The sequence below is a fragment of the Octodon degus genome, unplaced genomic scaffold (assembly GCF_000260255.1).
Source record: "Octodon degus isolate 3935 unplaced genomic scaffold, OctDeg1.0 scaffold00017, whole genome shotgun sequence".
NCBI classification, from domain to species: Eukaryota; Metazoa; Chordata; class Mammalia; order Rodentia; family Octodontidae; genus Octodon; species Octodon degus.
Genome location: NW_004524593.1, coordinates 5,074,026 through 5,093,540, shown reverse-complemented (window position 1 = coordinate 5,093,540; position 19,515 = coordinate 5,074,026). Strand labels below are relative to the sequence as shown.

Here is a 19,515-nt window from a genome sequence, read left to right as displayed (position 1 = left end):
TGTGTATCTGCCTGAGGTGTGTGCTATACTGCTCTTTATTCCCATTTTACCTCTGCTACTGTTGCATTCTCTCTCTCTCTTTTTTTTTTTTTTTTTTTGCAGAATCAGGGATTGAACTCAGACCCTTGTTCTAATTATTTAAAAATATATGGCGTTTTTGTTGTCCTTTTTTCCCCTTAGTGATTATTACCAATCTGTCCTTTGGACTGTCATTTATATCATCTGTAGTAAGAATCATTTGGTTCAAAACTAAAAGTATGATTTATTTTAAACCCCAGGAATGTATACAAAGACTATCGCTTCCTGGAGCTGGCATGTGATTCCCAGGAGGACGTGGACAGCTGGAAAGCGTCTCTACTAAGAGCCGGAGTCTATCCTGATAAATCTTTGGTAAGTTGCATCTATCTCTTACTATATCCTATATGTTAAAGAAAATTGTTTTCTTTCAACTTAATTTACCAAACTTTTAGCTATCACTTTTATTCTTCTTATATCATTTCACGATGCTTTTTCTTTATCATGTTTCTATTTTAAAAAGTTTACCAGTAGACTTACAAAAAGCCCCACGTTGTCATAAAACAATCTATCCAATCTCAGACCAAGAAGATTTTGTTTTACTTAAAAACTACTTTTTTCTCTGTTCTTCCAAAGTTGTCATGTTAATACAAGGAGTATATCATCAATTATAATGCCAGTATTTTGTATTGTTAGAATGTATTTAGCTTTATAAAACTTTGCTTCCATTATGTATGCATTGCTCTGGCTAGTGTCATCCTGAGTGAGAAAGAACAAAAAATTGCTCTTCCCACTTATCTTTATTAATATACCTCAAGTGTCTTGGAGGCACTTCTCTCATTCATGTTAATAAACAGAACTCATCTCTGTGCTCTGCAGAAGAGGTAATATTACACAGGCTAGTCTGAGCATGTGCTTCAGGAGTCCTCCTGTTATGTGTCCATGCGCCATTAAACACACCGTGCAGATGAACAGATCTCTCTGTTCACAGCTTCCTCAACTCTTCACTGCGTAAGTTTCTCCCTAGAACTAAAGTACTAAGATTAAGTCCTGAGGACTTAGTCTCCCTTGATTCTTTTGGTGCTTAATCTGACTATAGACAGATTATGCATAAATTGAGTTCTGTCTGGGCTCAAAATAGGGATCAAGTCTTCTCAAGAAAAGAATCTGAAATATGGGCCTAATGTGGGACATTGGAAGCTTTCTGGGGATGGACTTCAGGCCTGACCACATCCCTTGGGTCACATTGAAATTTAAAGAGTTTCAGGTGCATAAAGGATTGAGGATTTCTACCAAAATATTCTCTTTGCTACTATTTTTGTTCACACACATGTGCTCACACACACCTCCTAACCCTTTTCCATCCTATATCTGTCTGGTTAGCACCCAACACAATGCACCTTCTATAATATGGCCTGTTTTCTCTCTCTCTCTCTCTCTCTCTCTCTCTCTCTCTCTCTCTCTCTCTCTCTCTAAATTGTTTTTGGTATGGAGTCTTACTATACAGCTTAGACTCATAGTGATTCTCTTGTTTTCAGCCTCCTCAGTGCTGGGATTACAGATGTGCCCCACCACACCCAGTCTCAGTGGCCCACTCAGCATGCCTGGGGGTGGGGCTGGCATAGTGTGTAGTGTCAGGGGTCGAACCCAGGTCCCTGCGCTTGCCTAAACAGGTGCTTAGTCTTTGAGCTATCTCGCCGACCAGGCCTATACTCTCTTAATGAAAGTTAAGCTATTTTCATAACTATTGTCTGTGTAGAGATTGGCATATATGTGTACCACTGTAGGGAATACATGTGATAAATCGTTTTAGGTTATAACTTTTACTTTTGTTTTCAGTTCTAGTTATTATTTTTTTTTCAGTTCTAGTTATTATTAATCTCACCCATATCCACTAGTGGATAGTATTTAATTTCACAAATATCATATATTAAAAATGCCTACATACTTAATTTTTTATTTGTTTATTCCACAAAAATCTTCTGAGAACATGCTTTTTTATCATCCTAGACACTGGTGAGAGAGGCAAAGCTAAGGTCTTTTTCCCATGGAACAGACATTGAACATGTGAATGAGTAACCCTAACTATATAGATTTGTTTGGAGTCATGATTGTTTCTAGTTTAAAAAACTAAATAAGTTTAAGGGACAGACAGTGACAGTAAGGGGCAGATGAGCTATATTTTAGGGAAGACTCCCTTCTAAGAATCAGCATTTTTTAAAAATCTTTTATTTATTCACTTGGTACAGGGTCTCACTACACAGCTAGAACTTGTAGTGATCTATCTGTCTCAGCCTCCCCAGAGCTGAGATTACAGGCGTGTGGCACCATGCCCAGTTTTAGTGGCTGGCACAGCATGTCCTGAGTTCCAGGGCCAGAGCTGGTGCAGCATGCGGCACCCAGGATCAAATTTGGGTCCGTACATTTGACAGGCAAGCACATAGGCCACTGAGCTACCTCCCCAGCCCGAAGTGTCAGCATTTGAGTAGGCATTTCTAGGAAAGTAGGAGCCAGTGGTGCAAAAGCATGGAGGGGGCGATTCTTGGCAGAGGCAGAGGAAACCCAGAGCCAAGGTCATGTGTGTCTCAGAGGAGCAACAAGAAAAATCTGTGTGTTCAGAGCATGGACAGCTGGATTTCAAGAGGGGGGTCAGGGGCCCAGTGAAGAAAATGAATAGCATTTTAGATTTTATTGTAAATGAAATGAGATGCCATTAGAGGATGTTGGGGCACTTAATGCCATGATAAGATTTACATTTTTTTTAAAGCCTGTGATGACTGGGCGTTAGGAGAAGTAGCAGAATTGGCTGTCTGCAGATTGCACATGCTCACTTACAAGCTGGGGTATCAAGCAGGTAACCTAGTTGCCCTGAACGTCAAGGTCTCCTTTCTGAAATGAGGATAACAGTTTCTTGTACTTTGGTTGCTAAGAGCCAATGACATAAATCATGGGAAGCAGTGAAGAAAGAGTGCAGGCTGAGCAAGGACTCCAGTTTCATGTGTAATAATACTACTAATAATTACTACTGGTAGTAGAAGGATCATTTACATTACAGAAAACTTTCTGTAACAGCTAGGAGAAGGTTAAAATTCTGTAGCTAGGCTGGGAATATAGCTCAGAGACAGAAGCACCTATCTGGCAAACGCAAGGTCCTGAGTTCAATCCCCAGTACAGAAAAAAATAAAAATCTGTGGCTATTGTAATACAGCCCACACAGATTATAAATACTTTATGCTATTTTCTCTTCCATATGTGCTTGGTGATGAGCATGTATGCATGTATGTGTTTATGCATGTGTCTTCCTTACATGAAACTATAGTGGTTATTCAAATGGTTTAAGTCATGATTTTGTAAATCAAAGACATTCTAATTGCACTAGACAGTTTCCTATATCAGGAATTATTTGACAGATTTTCTGTAAGTGGAAAACTATCATGGAAGAACAAAATTATTCATCCCACAATGGACTGTCTTTTAATAAACCTAGATTTTCCTATACCCATAGCCCTCCAGCAAGAAGATACCCTAAATATTATTTTCTGTTTTTTATCAAAATACTCTTTTATAAGCAAGTCTAGCTGTGCCCCACACAATCTATTTTCTTTGCACAACATTTTCATTTGTTTATAAATATGCATTTGGTACAATTGCTCAGAATATCAAGACAAAGAAGTTCTTACGGCTCACCAGAGACAAGACAGGAAATTACACTTGGCAGCGTGCCACAAGCAGCGCTTTTCTCAGTTTTCATCATAAACAGTATTCACATCTTTATGCACCACATAGTCCTACAGATCACGTTAAAGAATGGCTTGACTTTCACATGTTTAAGGAAAGCTAACTGTTGAAATCAATCAAGTAGAATGTTTATCTACAGAGTTGATTTTGTTAACACTCTTAGATTTGTGGGAAGACTCGGTTTCAGGTAGATATTCCTCACTGAGAAACATCTGACAAAATCAAATTCACCTCATAATTGACAGCTCTAAGTTTTGAGGTTTTAGGAGTATGTCATTTTGCTTCTTTATTGATAAACCATTTGGTCAAAAACAAATCTGTCAGTCATGACCCTAATAATGAAACTTTTATGTATCATGCATGGACATGAGTTTAAATTCACAAAATTCTGCTTTCTGCACTGATACTAATATTTGGACTGGAAAGAACTTTCTAGATGCATCACTTTTTTAAAAAGTGTAAGTTTGACATTAGTAAGCTAAGTATCCATTACCTGAATTTAAGTAAGTTGATGTTTGGGTCAGATTATTTTTTCTATGGTCTTATGTACACATTTTGAAAAACATCATCAATATGTTTTTATATCACCTCCACATGACAAAATATTCTTATGTCATGCACATCAAAATATTCTGGCCCACTATTTCCTTTGTCCCTCAAGTCACCTGTCTTGATGTTTTCTAAAAGATTTATTTCTCTTTCAGTAGACCCCTTTTCCTCCCTTCTTTCCTTCCCTCCAGGCATCACTATTATAGTGGACTCCAAAGATTCAAAGATGAAAAAGATACACTACCTATTTTATACAAATTTCCCAAGTGGAAAAAAGAGATGCAAGTAAATAGTTTTTAGCTCATGAAAGTGTACTTTTATATCTGTATAAATGCAACAGCCCAACTATTTTCCCTTGTGCATTTTCTGATCACTTTTTTCCCCTCATGTGCCTCTACTAATTACTTTGACCATCTCAATCTTTCTGGATTCAAAGAAAAATGCAGAATTCTTATCTGAGCGATAGAGTATGTGGTCCTAAAATAGAAGTGAGGACAGGATCACTTTCTGACCATGTGAAGGGCTTGTTCTGTGACTTACAGACAACTTCTCTAAGCCACAAACGGAGCATTCTGTCAGCTCAATGTTTGATGAGGTGTTGAACAACCTCAACATTGTAAAAATATATTTCCATCTGAATTTGGATGTAGTGCAATTTTATTTCTTTTATTACTATTCTTGTGGCTATTAAATTGAAAACATTACTAAAGAGTTTTATATTGTTAAATAAGTATGTTTCAAAGTAAAGATGTTTTATAGTTATTTCCACTGCCGAGCCTGAAATACTGTGTGTTTGTATGTGTGTGTGTGTGTGTGTGTGTGTGTGTGAGAGAGAGAGAGAGAGAGAGATCAGTACAGACTACTATGAAAGACCTCTCAACAGATTATTTTACTAATGTGTTATCTATATTTCTTCTATACATGTGATTACAAATAAATATGAACTTGGTTGAGTATCTAAAGAACATTATAAGACAAACAACTGAATATTCTGGCACAGTGTTGTTGGCTTATAATAAGACTAGTATGTAAACATTAAGGAATTCCAAGTTCAAATTCTTTGAAACATACTGTGTGTAGTGGATGCAGTAGATTTGAAGTCAGATCCACTGACATTTGACCCTTTGCCCTGCCATTATTAGTCGTGCAGGCCAGGCACCTTTCTTGACCCCTGAGAGAATCAGTCTTCTCTGCACTGAAAATAAGCACTCCTTCCTTGACGTGCTTTTATAGGGTTAATTAAAGGGTTTTGTGCATCACAGCGAGCTCAGTGCCTTCATCTGGGTGAAAGTATTCAGTACCACCTGATCTTGTTATTCACTTTCATCTTTGTGTCCATGGAGCAGTAATTCCCAGTTTAGTACTTAGCCATTTCTTTGGAAACTGCCAGTGGGATTTGGGTATGTGAAGAGAACTTCCTCATCTGTTGGCTGAGGAGGCTAAGTTGTTTAAAGGAAGTCTGGCTGCTGCCTGAGGGGACAGGGCAGCCTGGGAGGCTACCTGGGTCAGGCCCGGGGGAGTCCAGGGCTGCCAAGGGAAGTGAGAATTCCCAAGCCTGCCTGTGCTCAGGTACTGACCTGCTGCTGGCCATCTGAAAGGAGCAACCTGAGATCCACATACGCCCTGGAAACAACTGGGTGCAAGTTGTTTCCGTTGTGCGTATTTCAGTTTCAGTTATGCGTATTTGTCATGTCAGACACTTCAGAGCTTTGAAAGAAGTTATATGAGCTAAATACACAGGAATGGTCCTCCCTATTGAGTGTTATTTCTTAAGAAATCTTAGCGACAGTAGAGTTGTGGAGGTACCTTAGTGGTAGAGTGGTCGCCTAGCACATGTGAGGACTGGGTCTGATTCCGCCAGCACTGAAAAAAAGATTTATAGGAGAAAGTGAAACACTTTGGAACTTCACTTCCTCTCTAAATCAGGACTCTCTCAGCCATAATTGATACTTTGAGAACTGCTTTGTGGCTTAAAACCAGCTTGCAATGTTGTCCTTTTGGTACTTCAGAAATTCCTTTTGGATAGACTCTTAGCAGTGAATTTCCCTCTGTGTCAAATAGGGAAAAAGAATCTCTTTATCAGTTCAGGAGGGGAGAAGAGAAAGGGCCATGGGCCTCCACAAATATTTATTAATGCAGTGATAACCACTCATATATGTAGTTAGTAGTGTGCTACCACAAGTTCTACAATAACCCACTGCCCTTGACTTTATTTTTGGGTTTTTCTGAAGGACAGCACACACAGCAGTTAAATTCTTCAACAGGAATATTTTTAGGGTCCTCAACTCAAATCGCTGTGACCCACAGTCATGGAGCTACTTATAAAGCATTTACAATACACCATTCATGACTGCTCCGCTCCTCACAGAATAGAAGATTAGAAAATGATTGAATAAAATGAGAAATGGCCAAGCCACACCACGGCCTCTGCTTGTGTGTTTCTTGTGTTTAAGGATTAAGGCCTCCTACTCTGTGACATCATTGTTGCCACTACAAACAGAACCATCTGCCACAGAGTGGGGAAGCCAGTCATCCCCTAATGTGCAAAAATACTTGGTTAAACTCCTGAAACTTATTTGGTAGATCAAAAAGCTGCAGGGTGTGGAATGCAATAAACTCCATCTGTTTGAGGTATTTTCAGCAATATTGTACTTCTTGGAAGAACCAGCGTCCCATTATTCTCTAAAATAGCATTTTCTTGTGATAAAACTCCCAGCATTCTCTTTATTACCTTTTGAACAGTTGGCATAATCCCTAGGAAGGATTCATCTTTTTCCCCCTTCATCCATTCTCATAGCAGTGTGTCTCAGATAAACTGGGGTGTTAATGATTATCTTACGGCAACTCAGTGCCAAAAGAAGCTTCTCTACACTCGTTTGTTAGTGTTTTTCTTCACAAAAAGGGCCCCTAGTGGCCCCAGAATGAGGCATTTTCCCAGTCACCAATTGGCATTGTTTTCCAGAAAAAAAACCACTGTCTTGGGACTGCCGCCTTAGCAATCCCTCAGGACACTGCTGTGTGCATTTCCCCCTCTACATCCTTAACTGAAAACTAACGGCCACATCTCCAGGCTGACCTGCTCCTCCACGCTGTCCAGGTCTCTCCCACCGATGTGAAGCACGCAGTTTGCTCACAGCTCTCTGCTTCTCCGTCTCACCGAGAAATTCCTCCTGGGCCCCTGCGAGGAGACTTCAGATCTGTTCCTGGGCCATGTCCCATCCTGTCTCCCCCACAGGATCTGACCTTGCAAGGACTCGAGCTGCCCTGGGAGTAATGAATCACTGTTTTATTTTTTTAGGCCATATGTGAGTTAAATTGTTTGATATAAATCATGCTCTCACAGCTCCAGTTTGAAATAGGAGAGCCATTTGCCTGCCGCCCGCCGCTGGCTGCTCTGTCTCCATCCAGAGTGTCGCTTTTAGAGATGACTACATTTTTGTGATTAACCTTTCCAGTCCATTTTCTTGAATGTGAACCAGTGTTTATTTTGGCGGCAGGCCCACTATACAGTCTTCGCTTCCCATGCCAAGCCAAGCCAAAGCTCATAATTTACAAAATAAAGGAATGGTACAGATGGAGGTCATAACTTGGTCCGCTTAAGCTGTCTCCCCAGAGCCACCCACTCCTTTCCTCTGCTGTCTTTGCCTTTTTTTTTTTCCACCTTCTTTGAAACCAAGGGTGCAGTGTTTGTTTAAAGATGCACTGGCTGATGGAATTTTCCACTGCTTGGCATGTTGGAGGAGGGGCCGTCAGGAAAGGGCAGGCCAACATACTAACTGCTTTGCTTTTCATGCTAACAGCTCACTTTTTACCAATTCAAACCAATTCTTTCTGGCCAGGTTCCCATACCTCAAGTATTCCGAGTTGAAAGAAAGGAGGGAAATCTCTGTCATAATTTCTGATGTTATAAACGTATGATTTCACTTAACCTCCATAGAATCTGGGACTTGTCCATGAGCTCTGGATGCTAGATGGACATTATGGGATGTCAGTGAATATTCGAATGGTTTGTTTTGATTCTGCTCTAGCAAGAGAAATCTTGTGATTTTAAAATAAATTTATATTTAACATATATTTTCTCTTTCTTCTTATGGCTACCCACACAGGGGAACAACAAAGTAAGTTCTTTGCCCTGTTACAACTCTTCTGTCTCCTACACCAGCTTGCTCCTGCATGTGTCTTGCCCGGAGTGTTTCTGTGCATGTTGGGATGATTGTAGGCTACTGTACAAGTACAGAGGAAATATGTGTTTGGATGATCATAAGGGGCTTTTCCGTTTTGACCTTTTGGAAGGAAGATTTATGTTCTTCAGGGTTGGGGATTGCACAGCTCAGAGAAGTTGTTATTAAGAAAGAATGACACTGACACTGAGAGCAAAGATTATGAAGATTTTAATAATGAAGAATCTTGCACAGAAAGGGTACCCTGATCTGATGAAATTCAGTGCAGCTGAAGGTTTTGACCAAAAGGCAAAGCTCTCGTGTTAACGTGCAGTTACAAAAATACAAGCTGGGGTCCTAAATAGCAGTATGGCCGGCTTCCTTGGGGAAACTGAACTAGATCAGTGCTCTGGCTTCCACCGTGCCTTAAAATGGACAGAGGAGGGTGGGGTCAACATTTGCCTTGGTGTCTGTGCTCTTGATGTACTTCAGCTGGCTGAGGGTGGAGGGCTGGGAAGAGGAGGGGAGAGCAAATTGTGTACGGTGGATTTATGAAAACAGGCAACATACATGAATGGTGGAAATCATTTTAATGTTCCAATGGATAATGAACAGTTTAACAGTCCAGAAGGTTGCTAAGTACATTTAAATTTTAATTAAGTTTTCCCCAAAACTGGAGTTGTTTTTCACTCCTATTAGTAGTCTAGTAGTAGAGAAGATGGTCTTAAATATGGCAGAGTCATCAGTTTTCTTATTTTGTTTTTCTTACGGGGATATATTAGCACTTTGTCCTACCAGGTAGCCCACTTAAAACTGGACTCAGTGCACACAATAAGATTTGAAAGGAATCTGTTATATAAGAGTTGGGCTGCATATTTAAACCAGCTGGAATTCATCAGAATTGCTATTCAAAAGCCATACATATAGAATGTAAAACAAATGTGGGAAATCTTTTGCAGTTTAATTTTATGGAATGTGCTATTATGGAATAAATTGACATCAATGGTTGGTATTGAAAAATGTGCAATTTATAAATTTATATCTTGATATAACTGCTATAACCTAAGTTATAGTCTTTAATAAAGCTAAAGTATTACCAGAAAAGCACCAGACAGGCATTTGTGAAGGAGTAAAGAGGCGAGCTCAAATCATTTATAGTAAATTCATTTTTAAAAAGCAGGTAACTTATCAAATAGAAGATTTCTACAAAGTAAAAGCTAGTATTGTTTGCTAAGACTACCACCCTTAGAATACAATATTTGGAGAAAGTATTTTTAAACCCATATTTTAGGTTTTAACACCATACAGTGCATTTCAGTTTTAAATAGTAAGTACATCTAATCCTGCTCATTTGCACCACCCCAGTCTCTGTCTAGAATTTCATATGCTTTTTGTTGTGTTTGCAAACAAACACTTAAAAAAAAAGAGTACCCCAGGGCAAACCATGACTGCATTAGCAGGAAGCTTGGACATGCTGAATGAAGATCAAGGAACTAGCTGCTGACATTTTAGGGAGGTGCTAACTCCTAGACTCCTTGAAAGGCGTTTATGATTTTTCTCTATCTTTAGGGATTCACTGAGGGCTTAAAAGCATTTATAAAATTTCTAAAGACACACATTTCTATGGCAGAAGTCATCCATTTGTTCTGTCTTACTTGATCAAGTTCTTCTGGGTAATAAAATGTTCTGCTCAATGCAGTTTACTGATTAAATATGATGAACAATAAAACCCAAAAGTTCTGAGCTGTTGCCCATGAAGGCTACTTCCAGGATGATAGGCAGGAACCTGCAGGGCCTCAAGGGCTCCACAGCCACTGTCTACATCATGAGCCTGATATATGTGCCGTGGAGGATCTGGATAGAGGTCTAATACCATGGAGGGGCATTGAAGATGCAAGTTCTTATTGTTTAGATTTTTAACAGAAGAATGTGTACTTTCGAGGTGCTGATATTTATTGTCTTATTTCTAACCATTCATGTTATGCTTAAGTGACAGTTTGTGGAAAATGTAATGCTAATACTTTAAAAATATGATTGTTATACTAGCCATAGACTCTGGCATGAAAAGTCTCCCCAAATCACAAACAGCACATCTGCATGCTATTTTCCTGTAGCTTAGAATTTCAGTACAAATGGAAAACACTGGAACACAAGCTGTGCTGTCTCCAGAGTATAGATCTGGATTCTTCAAAAGGAGTGTATGAGATTCTTTTTTTCCTCTCATGTGGGAATGCTTGTTCTGAGTTGTCCCTAAGGCAACGTACCTGACTTGTTGCCTGCCGTATACATGAGCCAGCTGTAAATTGTGACACAGTTCAGACTCACAAACACTAATTGCTTCTTCAGTGCATGGCATCTTATTATTTATGATACTAAACAGACTAAAGACAATGAAGCCTGCTCAATTAGTGCTTCTTTAGATAAGCAGGATGGATTCATCTTCCTGGATACATTAAGTGTAGTCCACGCACACACATATGCACCCATATAAAGTGGCTTGAATAGAACCACCCTGTGATTTATTTTCTCAGTGACAGCTAAATTGATCTACTTCATTCATCTTGAAATTATGCTTAGAGTTTGGGAGATAATCCTCTACACTGCAAGAAAATGACCTTGAGTAGTAAATGCATATCTTGATTTATGCTGTGACTACACAGTGGAACAAAGCATCAGGGTTCATATTCCTCCTTGAATAAGCATATGCATTTTGCTCTTTCTCCTTAAAAAACAAGTTCTTCTTTTGTGAGGAGATCACAGTTACTTAGGGAAGATTTTCCATCCAGACCTATTACTTATTTTTCCTTTTGAAAATGTTTTTCTGTTGGCATAGTGATACTCTGAATTTCTTAGGGGAAAGTTTATCTCCTTCTTAGATGAGTTTCCCTGAACTATGGAAGTCAGTGAATTCATTAGAAAGACCAGAGCCCTGGACATCCTCCATCAGTTGAGAATGGAGGATTCTGTCTAGTAACAGGTTGAAAAAAATCTAGTAACAGAGAGTTTGGTTGGTTTTTATGATGTTTTTGTGGATAAATGTAAATCAGAATGTCATTTTCAAACCTGAGGCCTTCAGTTAAAACTTTAACTCTATGTTTTTACCTCCCAGTTTCTTTTTTCTTTTTTGTGGAACTGGGGATTGAACTCAGGCTCTTGCGCTTGCCAGGGAAGTGCTTAATCCACTGAGCCATCTCCCTGGCCCCTTAACTCTATGTTTTGTCCTAGAGAGAAGCCATTTATAATTTTCATAATCTAATGGCTTTTCTTGCAGGGTATATCTAGAGATTTAATGGATGTTTAGTTCATTTCTTTATTAAAGAGTTTTGTTTAAGTATCTTTAATGTTAAATTAGGTAAATTCAAGTTAGGCAAAAAGCTTGAAATATAGATAACTACTCAAATAAAAGGTTTCAAATTCTTAATGATGTTCAGACAGAAACACAAATAGTGAAAATGACAATACACCCAAAATTGTTATACAGATTTAATGCAATCCTAATCAAAATACCAATAGAGTATCTCACAGAATTAGAGAAGACAATCCTAAAATTCATTTGGAACCAGAAAAGACCTAGAATAGCAAGGGCAATTCTGGGCAACAAAGGCAAAGCAGAAGGCATTGCAATCTTTGATTTGAAATTATACAATAAGATGACCATAAAAACAGAAAGACAAAAGACCTGAACATCAATCAATAGATTGGAGGATGACAGAAACAGCTCCAAATATACTCAGCCACCTTATGTTTCACAAAGAAGCCAAACACATTCACTGATAGAAGGATAGACTCTTTTTTTTCTACTTTTATTTTATTTTATTCTGAAGAGTAAAAACAAAAGTAAGAACAAAAATCAGAAATAAAGTCAAAAACAGGGCAATATACAACAATCCATATGTTACAAATTTTCAAAATAGGAATAGCTGATTAACAATGGCTGATACATTAACTATTTCCATTGTCAGATCTGTTGCTCAGATTAACAGACATAGTTATGCAAGATTGTACATATGATTAGATATTACTGTTTGCTTTCAAGAAAAGAGACAAGATAGCCTCTTTAATAGATGGTGCTGGGAAAACTGGCTTTCTTATGAAGAAGATTTTAACTAGACCCATATCTTTCACAATGCAATAAACTAAAATAGAAATGGATCAAAAACTTAAATATTGAAACAGAAACACTACATCTGCTCAAAGATAGAGTCCATAGAACTCTTGAAGACATTGGTGTAGGTAAATACTTTATGAACAAAACACCAATGACAGAAAATACCACAAAAAAATCAACATCTGGGATCTCATCTTATTGAAAAGCATTTGCACAGCAAGAGAAACCACCAAAAGAATAAAGAGACAACCCACCATACGGGAAAAAAATTGCCAGCTGTTCCTCAAACAAAGGACTAATATCTAGAATATATAAAGAAGTAAAAAAAAATGAGACCTCCCCAAAGTTAAAGACCCATCCACAATCAGGCATCTGAAATGAATAGACACTTCTCAGATGAAGTAAAAATGGCAAATAAATATATGAAAAAATATTCAATATCACTAGTCATTTGAGAAATGCAAATTGAAACAATGCTGAGATCTCATCTCATTCCAGAAAGAATATCTAGTATCAGGAAATCAGAGCAACTACTTCGAAGATAACAATATGTAATACAACAATTGTTAATTTCCTACCATCTTGTTTTGAAATTCTGTATGTTTTTGTGTGTCTGTGTGTGTGTGGCCAGCTCAGCCTGTCCTAGGGGCAGGGCTGTCATGGCGTGTGGTGCTGTGGATCGAACTGTGGTCGCTGAGCTTGCTTAAGTTTACCTCAGCAGGTGCTTTAGACTGTTGAGCTATCACTCTGGCCCTCTGTATCATTTTTATTTTTTCTTTTGTCTCTATTAAATAAAATAAAATAAATCAACCCATGACAAATTCTGGCAGGGCTGTGGGAGAAAAGGAACCCTTCTTTACTGTAGGTGGGAGTGGAGGTTGCTGTGACCACTGTGGCAATCAGCATGGAGATTCCTCAAAAAAACTAAAATTAGAGGTTCCATTTTACCTAGTGATTCTCCTTCTTGTTATCTTCTCAGAATAATGAAAGGCATCATACCACAAGAATATATGCACACCCATTTTTATAGTAGCACAGTTTATAATAGCTAAATCTTGGAGATAGCCCAAATGTCTATCAGTGAATGAATGGATAAAGATTTTTTATATAATGGAATACAACTCAACCATAAAGAAGGATACATTTAGGATATCTCAAGCTAAGTGGATAGACTTTGAGATCATGCTCCTAAGTAAAATATATACCACAAACATGTTCAAATATGATATGGTTTCTCTGGTGTGAGAAACTTGAAGTATAAATAAGGCCCAAGATATATAATGGATATTGGGAAATGGGAAGAAAATGTTCAAATGAGAAGAGGGACAAGGGATAGGGGAGGATAAAAAGAGGCAAGAAAAAAAGAATGGAAGGAAAAAATGGAAACAGAGCTTTTGTAAATAAGGAGGGAAAGATGGGTTGAAGGGGGAGGAGGGAATGGGAAAAGAAGAAGCAAGATGTTATGTGCAGGCGCAGATTCCTTCTGATGCATGTTATTATGTGTACCTAAAGTGTACCAATAAAAAATATCCACACCATCATATGGGAAAAATTATTTGAGGTTACCAGATTGCCCATTCAGCTAATCTTTAAAAAAAGAAGCACATGAAGTTGAGAGGCGCTGCAAGCCTGTAATCCTAGAATTTAGGCAGCTGAGGCAAGAGAATTGCTGCCAGCTAAAGACTACCCTGAGATGCACAGTGAGTTCAAGGTCAGACTGAGCTGCAGTGAGCCTCTGTCTCAAACAACAACAGCAAAACACTTGGGATTTTAAGTTATAGAAAAAAAAAAACTACCTATAATCCTTTCCTTTATGAATCTTTTATCTTTTTAAAAAGATTTGCAGTCACTAATTTAAGTCACTTTACTGAATTTCAATCTTTTTAAATTTAAGGATTATTGTATTTCCTCCAGCAAAAGTATGAGGTTGACTATACTGCTTGGAAAAAGGGACCACTTAAAAAGAAATAGAACAAAAAAGTTCCAAAATAAAATTATAAACTTATTGATGACTTTCCTAGTCTCAAGTCAGGTAATGTGCAATAATTTTATACACATTACAGGGTCTTGAATTTTGAGAAGGGAAAAAGTCACATTTGAACAGTTATTTTTATATCATTTAAAAATAATGCCATGATCTCGCAACATATTCAGCAAGGCTAGTGGATATGGGCAATGCCAATTAGTGGAGAAAGTAGTCATTACCTAGAATGCTTATTGTAATCAGTAATCAGTCATTAGATTCTAGCGGCCCTTTGTAAAGATAGTTTGCCAAATCGGATGGCTCCAAAGTATATATCAAAGAGCATAGGACTTAAATCTATGTTGATTTGTTCTGTCGTCTTATGTCAGACCCTTATCTCCGGAATTATTGTCCTTGTTCGTGTGGGAGAGGGCCTAGACATTCCTGGTAAATCCATCTTCACAACTTGGCAGTGCCTACTGAAATTGCGTTCTGTGATCTTGGTCAAGAAAGGAGTATGCTAGACTTTATGTTTCCCCTGATATTTAAAATGCATGACTGAAGGAACATTCTAAGTGGTTTAGGTACAGTCAGCTCAAATAGAGATGCTTTTTCCTTTGTTGAGTATATGTATACTTTTTTCTTATTTTTTATGTATTAATTTTATTGTGAAATAAGTATCAATGAAACAGCTTAGTAGGACAGCTACAATAATTAATACAGTGCATATTGTTGTCTTCGTAGTAGTCATCATAGTACAAGATGCAGACATGATATCTTGTTTAAGCACTATTAGCTCAAAACTTTCTTCTCATTGAGCTAAGAGAAAGTAGCTATATATCTATGCTATTTTGTATATACATATATATATGTATATATATTTACATATATATATATATATATATTTACATATATATTCACCACAAAATGGACTTTCATTTATATCTCCCTTTTTTGTTTACTTTTGTCAGAGATGGATATTCTATGTGGATAATCCACTATTATTTTTTCTTATTTTCTTACAAAATCTTCATAAGTTTATTTCCCCTAAATTGAAGGAGAGTTCCCATCTGGTTGACTAAATTTATGCATAAGACAATAAGGATATCATTAAAGTTAAAAGTCACTGGCCTCAAAGTGTTATTTTCTTTCCATGTTCATATAAAAATGAATTGTCTTTCAATTATTACAACACCAGAAAAACTTTGGTTCTGTTTTGGCAAACCAACATCAAAAAATATTGTTATTGCCTAAATTTTGAACCCTCAACTTTAATCATAACCAGTTGGAATAGAGGACAGTTCACCAGGGGGTAGAAAACTTTGAGAAATGGTTTGAAATCCTTATTGTGTTACAGAATATATTGGTCTTGCTAAGTTAGCTCTATAAAAAGACAAGACTGGGTCTGCTTCTTCAGAAGCTCATAGGGGGTGACAGTAGAGGACTTCTGAAGGGTAATTGGGGCTAATTCACATTTTATTTTTTCTACTATACCCAAAATGAAGTAGCTTGTGTCTAGTTAGTTATAACTAATGCTTTAGACATCCTGTATGTTTTGACATATTTTCCATCATAGTATGAAAAAATCTTGTATGCTTCATTCCTTTTTGTAATGAGTTTGCTTTAACACTGCTCCTAAACAAAAGTAAGTTTTATACCGATTTTGAGAACACATTATTATCATCAGGTATGATATTATGAGGAGCTTCTTTGGAAATTTAGGGCCTTACCTAACATTTTTATCAAAAAGTAGAAATTTATTTCTTTAATTTATCATCATGTGGTTGTAGTACTATATTGTGGAAATTGTACAGCAAAGTGACAGAAATGAGAGCTTGAAAACCTTCTCACTATCTTTACCATGAACTGAACAAAAAGCAAGATGAAAGGATATGAGTAGCCAGATGTGGTACTGCACACCTACAGCCCCAGAACCCTGGGAGGCTGAGGCTGGGGCGCCACAATTTTAAGCCCAGCTCATGTAGTTTAGTGACTCATCGAGTCCAAGATAAAAAGGGCTGGTTATGGAGGCCAATAGAGAGACCCTAAACTCAATCCTCAGTACTAGAAAAACAAAGCAAAACAAAAAACAGAAAGAAAATAAAATAGATAAAAGATGAGATTGGTATAAGAAGTAGGCTTGATTTAAAAGATAAACTACCCTTATGCTTTACTCCCCGGTAGTTACCTATAGTCAACAGCTCTCTGAAAGTATTACATGGAAAATAAGCAATTTATAAGTTTTAAATTGCGTGCCTTTCTGTGTAGCATTACAATATGAGGTACTGTCACTCTGTCCTACCCAATACGTGAATGGTGTCTTTGTCCAGAGTATCCACACTGTATACATAACTTGCCCCTTTGACACTCAGTGACCATCTCACTGATCAGATCAACTTTCAAGGTATCGGAGTGCTCATGTTCATTATTTTCCTTAATAATGGCCCCCAAGGGCAATCATAGTGATGTTGTCATTTGACAAGTCATATAGCCCCTTTCCTTTAAATGGAAAGGTGAAAGTACAGTAAGTTACAAAGAGGGAGGAAAGAGGGAAGGGGTAGAGAGAGAGAGAAAAAATAACTTTTATTAAAGTACTTATTAGAATTATAATATTTTATTATTACTTACTGTTGTTAATCCTTGACTGTGCCTAACTTATAAATTAAATTTTACCAAAGATGTAGCAGAACAAACTTTTATAAGGTTCAGTACTATGCACAATTGCAGACATCCACTATGGATGCTAGACTATACCTCCTGTTGTCTTAGTTGCCTTCCCCTTGCTAGAACAAAATACCTTTCCTGGAGCAAAGGTTTATTTTAGCTCACAGCTGGCAGAGGTTTCAGTCCGGAGTCAGCTGGCTCCCAGGCAGGGCAACGTGGCAGAGGGGCCGCGCACAAGAGAAACAGTTGTGGCAAGTCAGGCAGGAAGCTGGAGGACAGATATGGGTATGCTAGCTACAGATACAGATATGGACAACGCATATGGGTAAGGATGCAGATGCAGATACGGATATCCTGGCCACGTGACCCATCGCTTTCCTTCAGGTTACACCTCCCAACATCACATCCAGTTCTAAGCCCATCAGGGGACTAATCCAGTGTTACAGGCATTATCCAGTATCACACAGCCATGTTCCAATCATCACCCAGAAGCCTTCCATATGGGTCCGTGAGGCTTTGGGGAGACATGCATATATTAGTCAGGACCTGTGAATAAAGGAGGGCTACTGTAAAGATGCATAATGATCAAATTAACTACAGAAAACTAGAGTTTGAGAGCATACCTCAAAGATACTTCAGGTCCACTCTAGAAATCAGTGTGGATTTCCTCAAAAAAGTAAAACTATAAATTCTGTTTGATCTGGCTATCTCCCTTCTAGATATTGTACACAGAGAGGTAAAACATCCTTTTTCAGTGATGCATGCTTACTCATATTTATAGCAGTACAATCATTAATAGCTGAATATTTGAAACATCTCATAGTTTCATCAACAGATGAATGGGTAAAGAAAATGTGTTATTTATACACAGTGAAGTACTCTGTCGTACTGAAGAATAAGCTTGAGTCATTTGTAGGAAACTGGATGTACCATAATATTAAGTGAATTTCTATCATCAAAAAATCAGCTATGACAAATTCTGGCAAGGCTATGGGGAGAAAGGAATGCTTCTCCACTGGTGGTGCATCCACTCTACAATCAGTGTGGAGTTTCCTCAGAAAGCTAGAATTAGAGGCCCTAATCAACCCAGCTGTTCCCCTCCTAGATATTTTCCAAGAAGAATAAAAAACATTGTACCACAGAGTGTTGTATGTACACCCATGTTTATAGCAGCATAATTTGTCATAATTAAATCTTGGAAACAACCCAAATGCACATCAACTAAGGAATAGATAAAGAAGATGTGGATTTTTTATACAATGGAGTATTACTCAGACATAAAGAAAGATAAACTCCAGATTTTTATGCATAAATGGGTGCAACTTGAGACCGTACTCGTAAGTGAAATAAATCAGACTTGCATGTGTAAATATCACATTGTATCCCTAGTATAAGACCTCGAAGCAGCAAGTAAAATCCAAACGGTACAGTAGATATTGTGAAAAGGAAAGAAATTGCCCAAAAGGAAAGAACAACTGGGATATATAATAGCTAAGATAATTGTACTACTAATTTATATTAGTTCATTGAAAGGAACAGCAAGTGTTTATATTGTTTGATTAATTTTACATGCCCATATCTGGTAATGTGAGTAACTACTTTGAAGATTACAATTTGTAATAGAGCAACCATTGTTAACTTCCTATCATTTTGTTTTGAAATTCTGTACCATTTTATTGATTTTTTTTAAAAAAAAGTAAGTGAATTAAATTAGACACATAAGTTTAAATATCACATGGTTTCTTTTCTATGAGAAACTGAAAATAGAAATAAAAGCAAAATAAAAGATGACAGGAGGTAGTGAAATAGATGCTTTTCGAGTAGGAAAGGTATCAAAAGATGGAGGGGTGAGAGAGGAGAGGAATGAAAAGTCATTGAGATGTGTTATATATAGGACCTAACTTCCTACAAGGAGTGTAATCATTACATAATACAAATATACTAATAAAAATAAAGGCTAAAAGAAACTGCAGAGTGAGACGACCTGGGGCCCTCAGGATGCTGAATAGACCCAGAGCGCAGGCCAGCGAGTGAATGAGATGACCCAGGGCCTAACGGGATCCTGAACAGATCCAGAGCACAGGCCCAGAGAGTGAGTGAGACGACCCAGGGCAGCGGGATCCTGAACAGACCCAGAACGCGGGTTGGGCAGAATGAGACGACCTGGGACCCTCCGGATCCTGAATAAACCAGGAGTGCAGATACTGTGAGTGAGTGAGACGATGGAGGCCATGGGATCGTGAATAGACCCAGAGGGCAGGCTCAGCATGGAACCCTTCAGCAGAACTCCCTGCAAAGAGGCTAGAGGCAAGACCCAC

General features: G+C 37.9%; 1 protein-coding gene across 5 annotated transcripts in view; it reads left to right on the top strand.

The window, feature by feature from the left end:
• Dnm3 (dynamin 3) overlaps window positions 1–19,515 on the top strand; it is a 626,878-nt gene that overhangs the window by 473,667 nt on the left and 133,696 nt on the right. For all 5 annotated transcript variants that reach the window (XM_023710359.1, XM_023710362.1, XM_004626802.2 and 2 more), the window contains one exon: window positions 279–390. In XM_023710359.1, coding sequence (XP_023566127.1) covers window positions 279–390 — 112 coding nt within the window. The remainder of the gene's footprint in view (window positions 1–278; window positions 391–19,515) is intronic.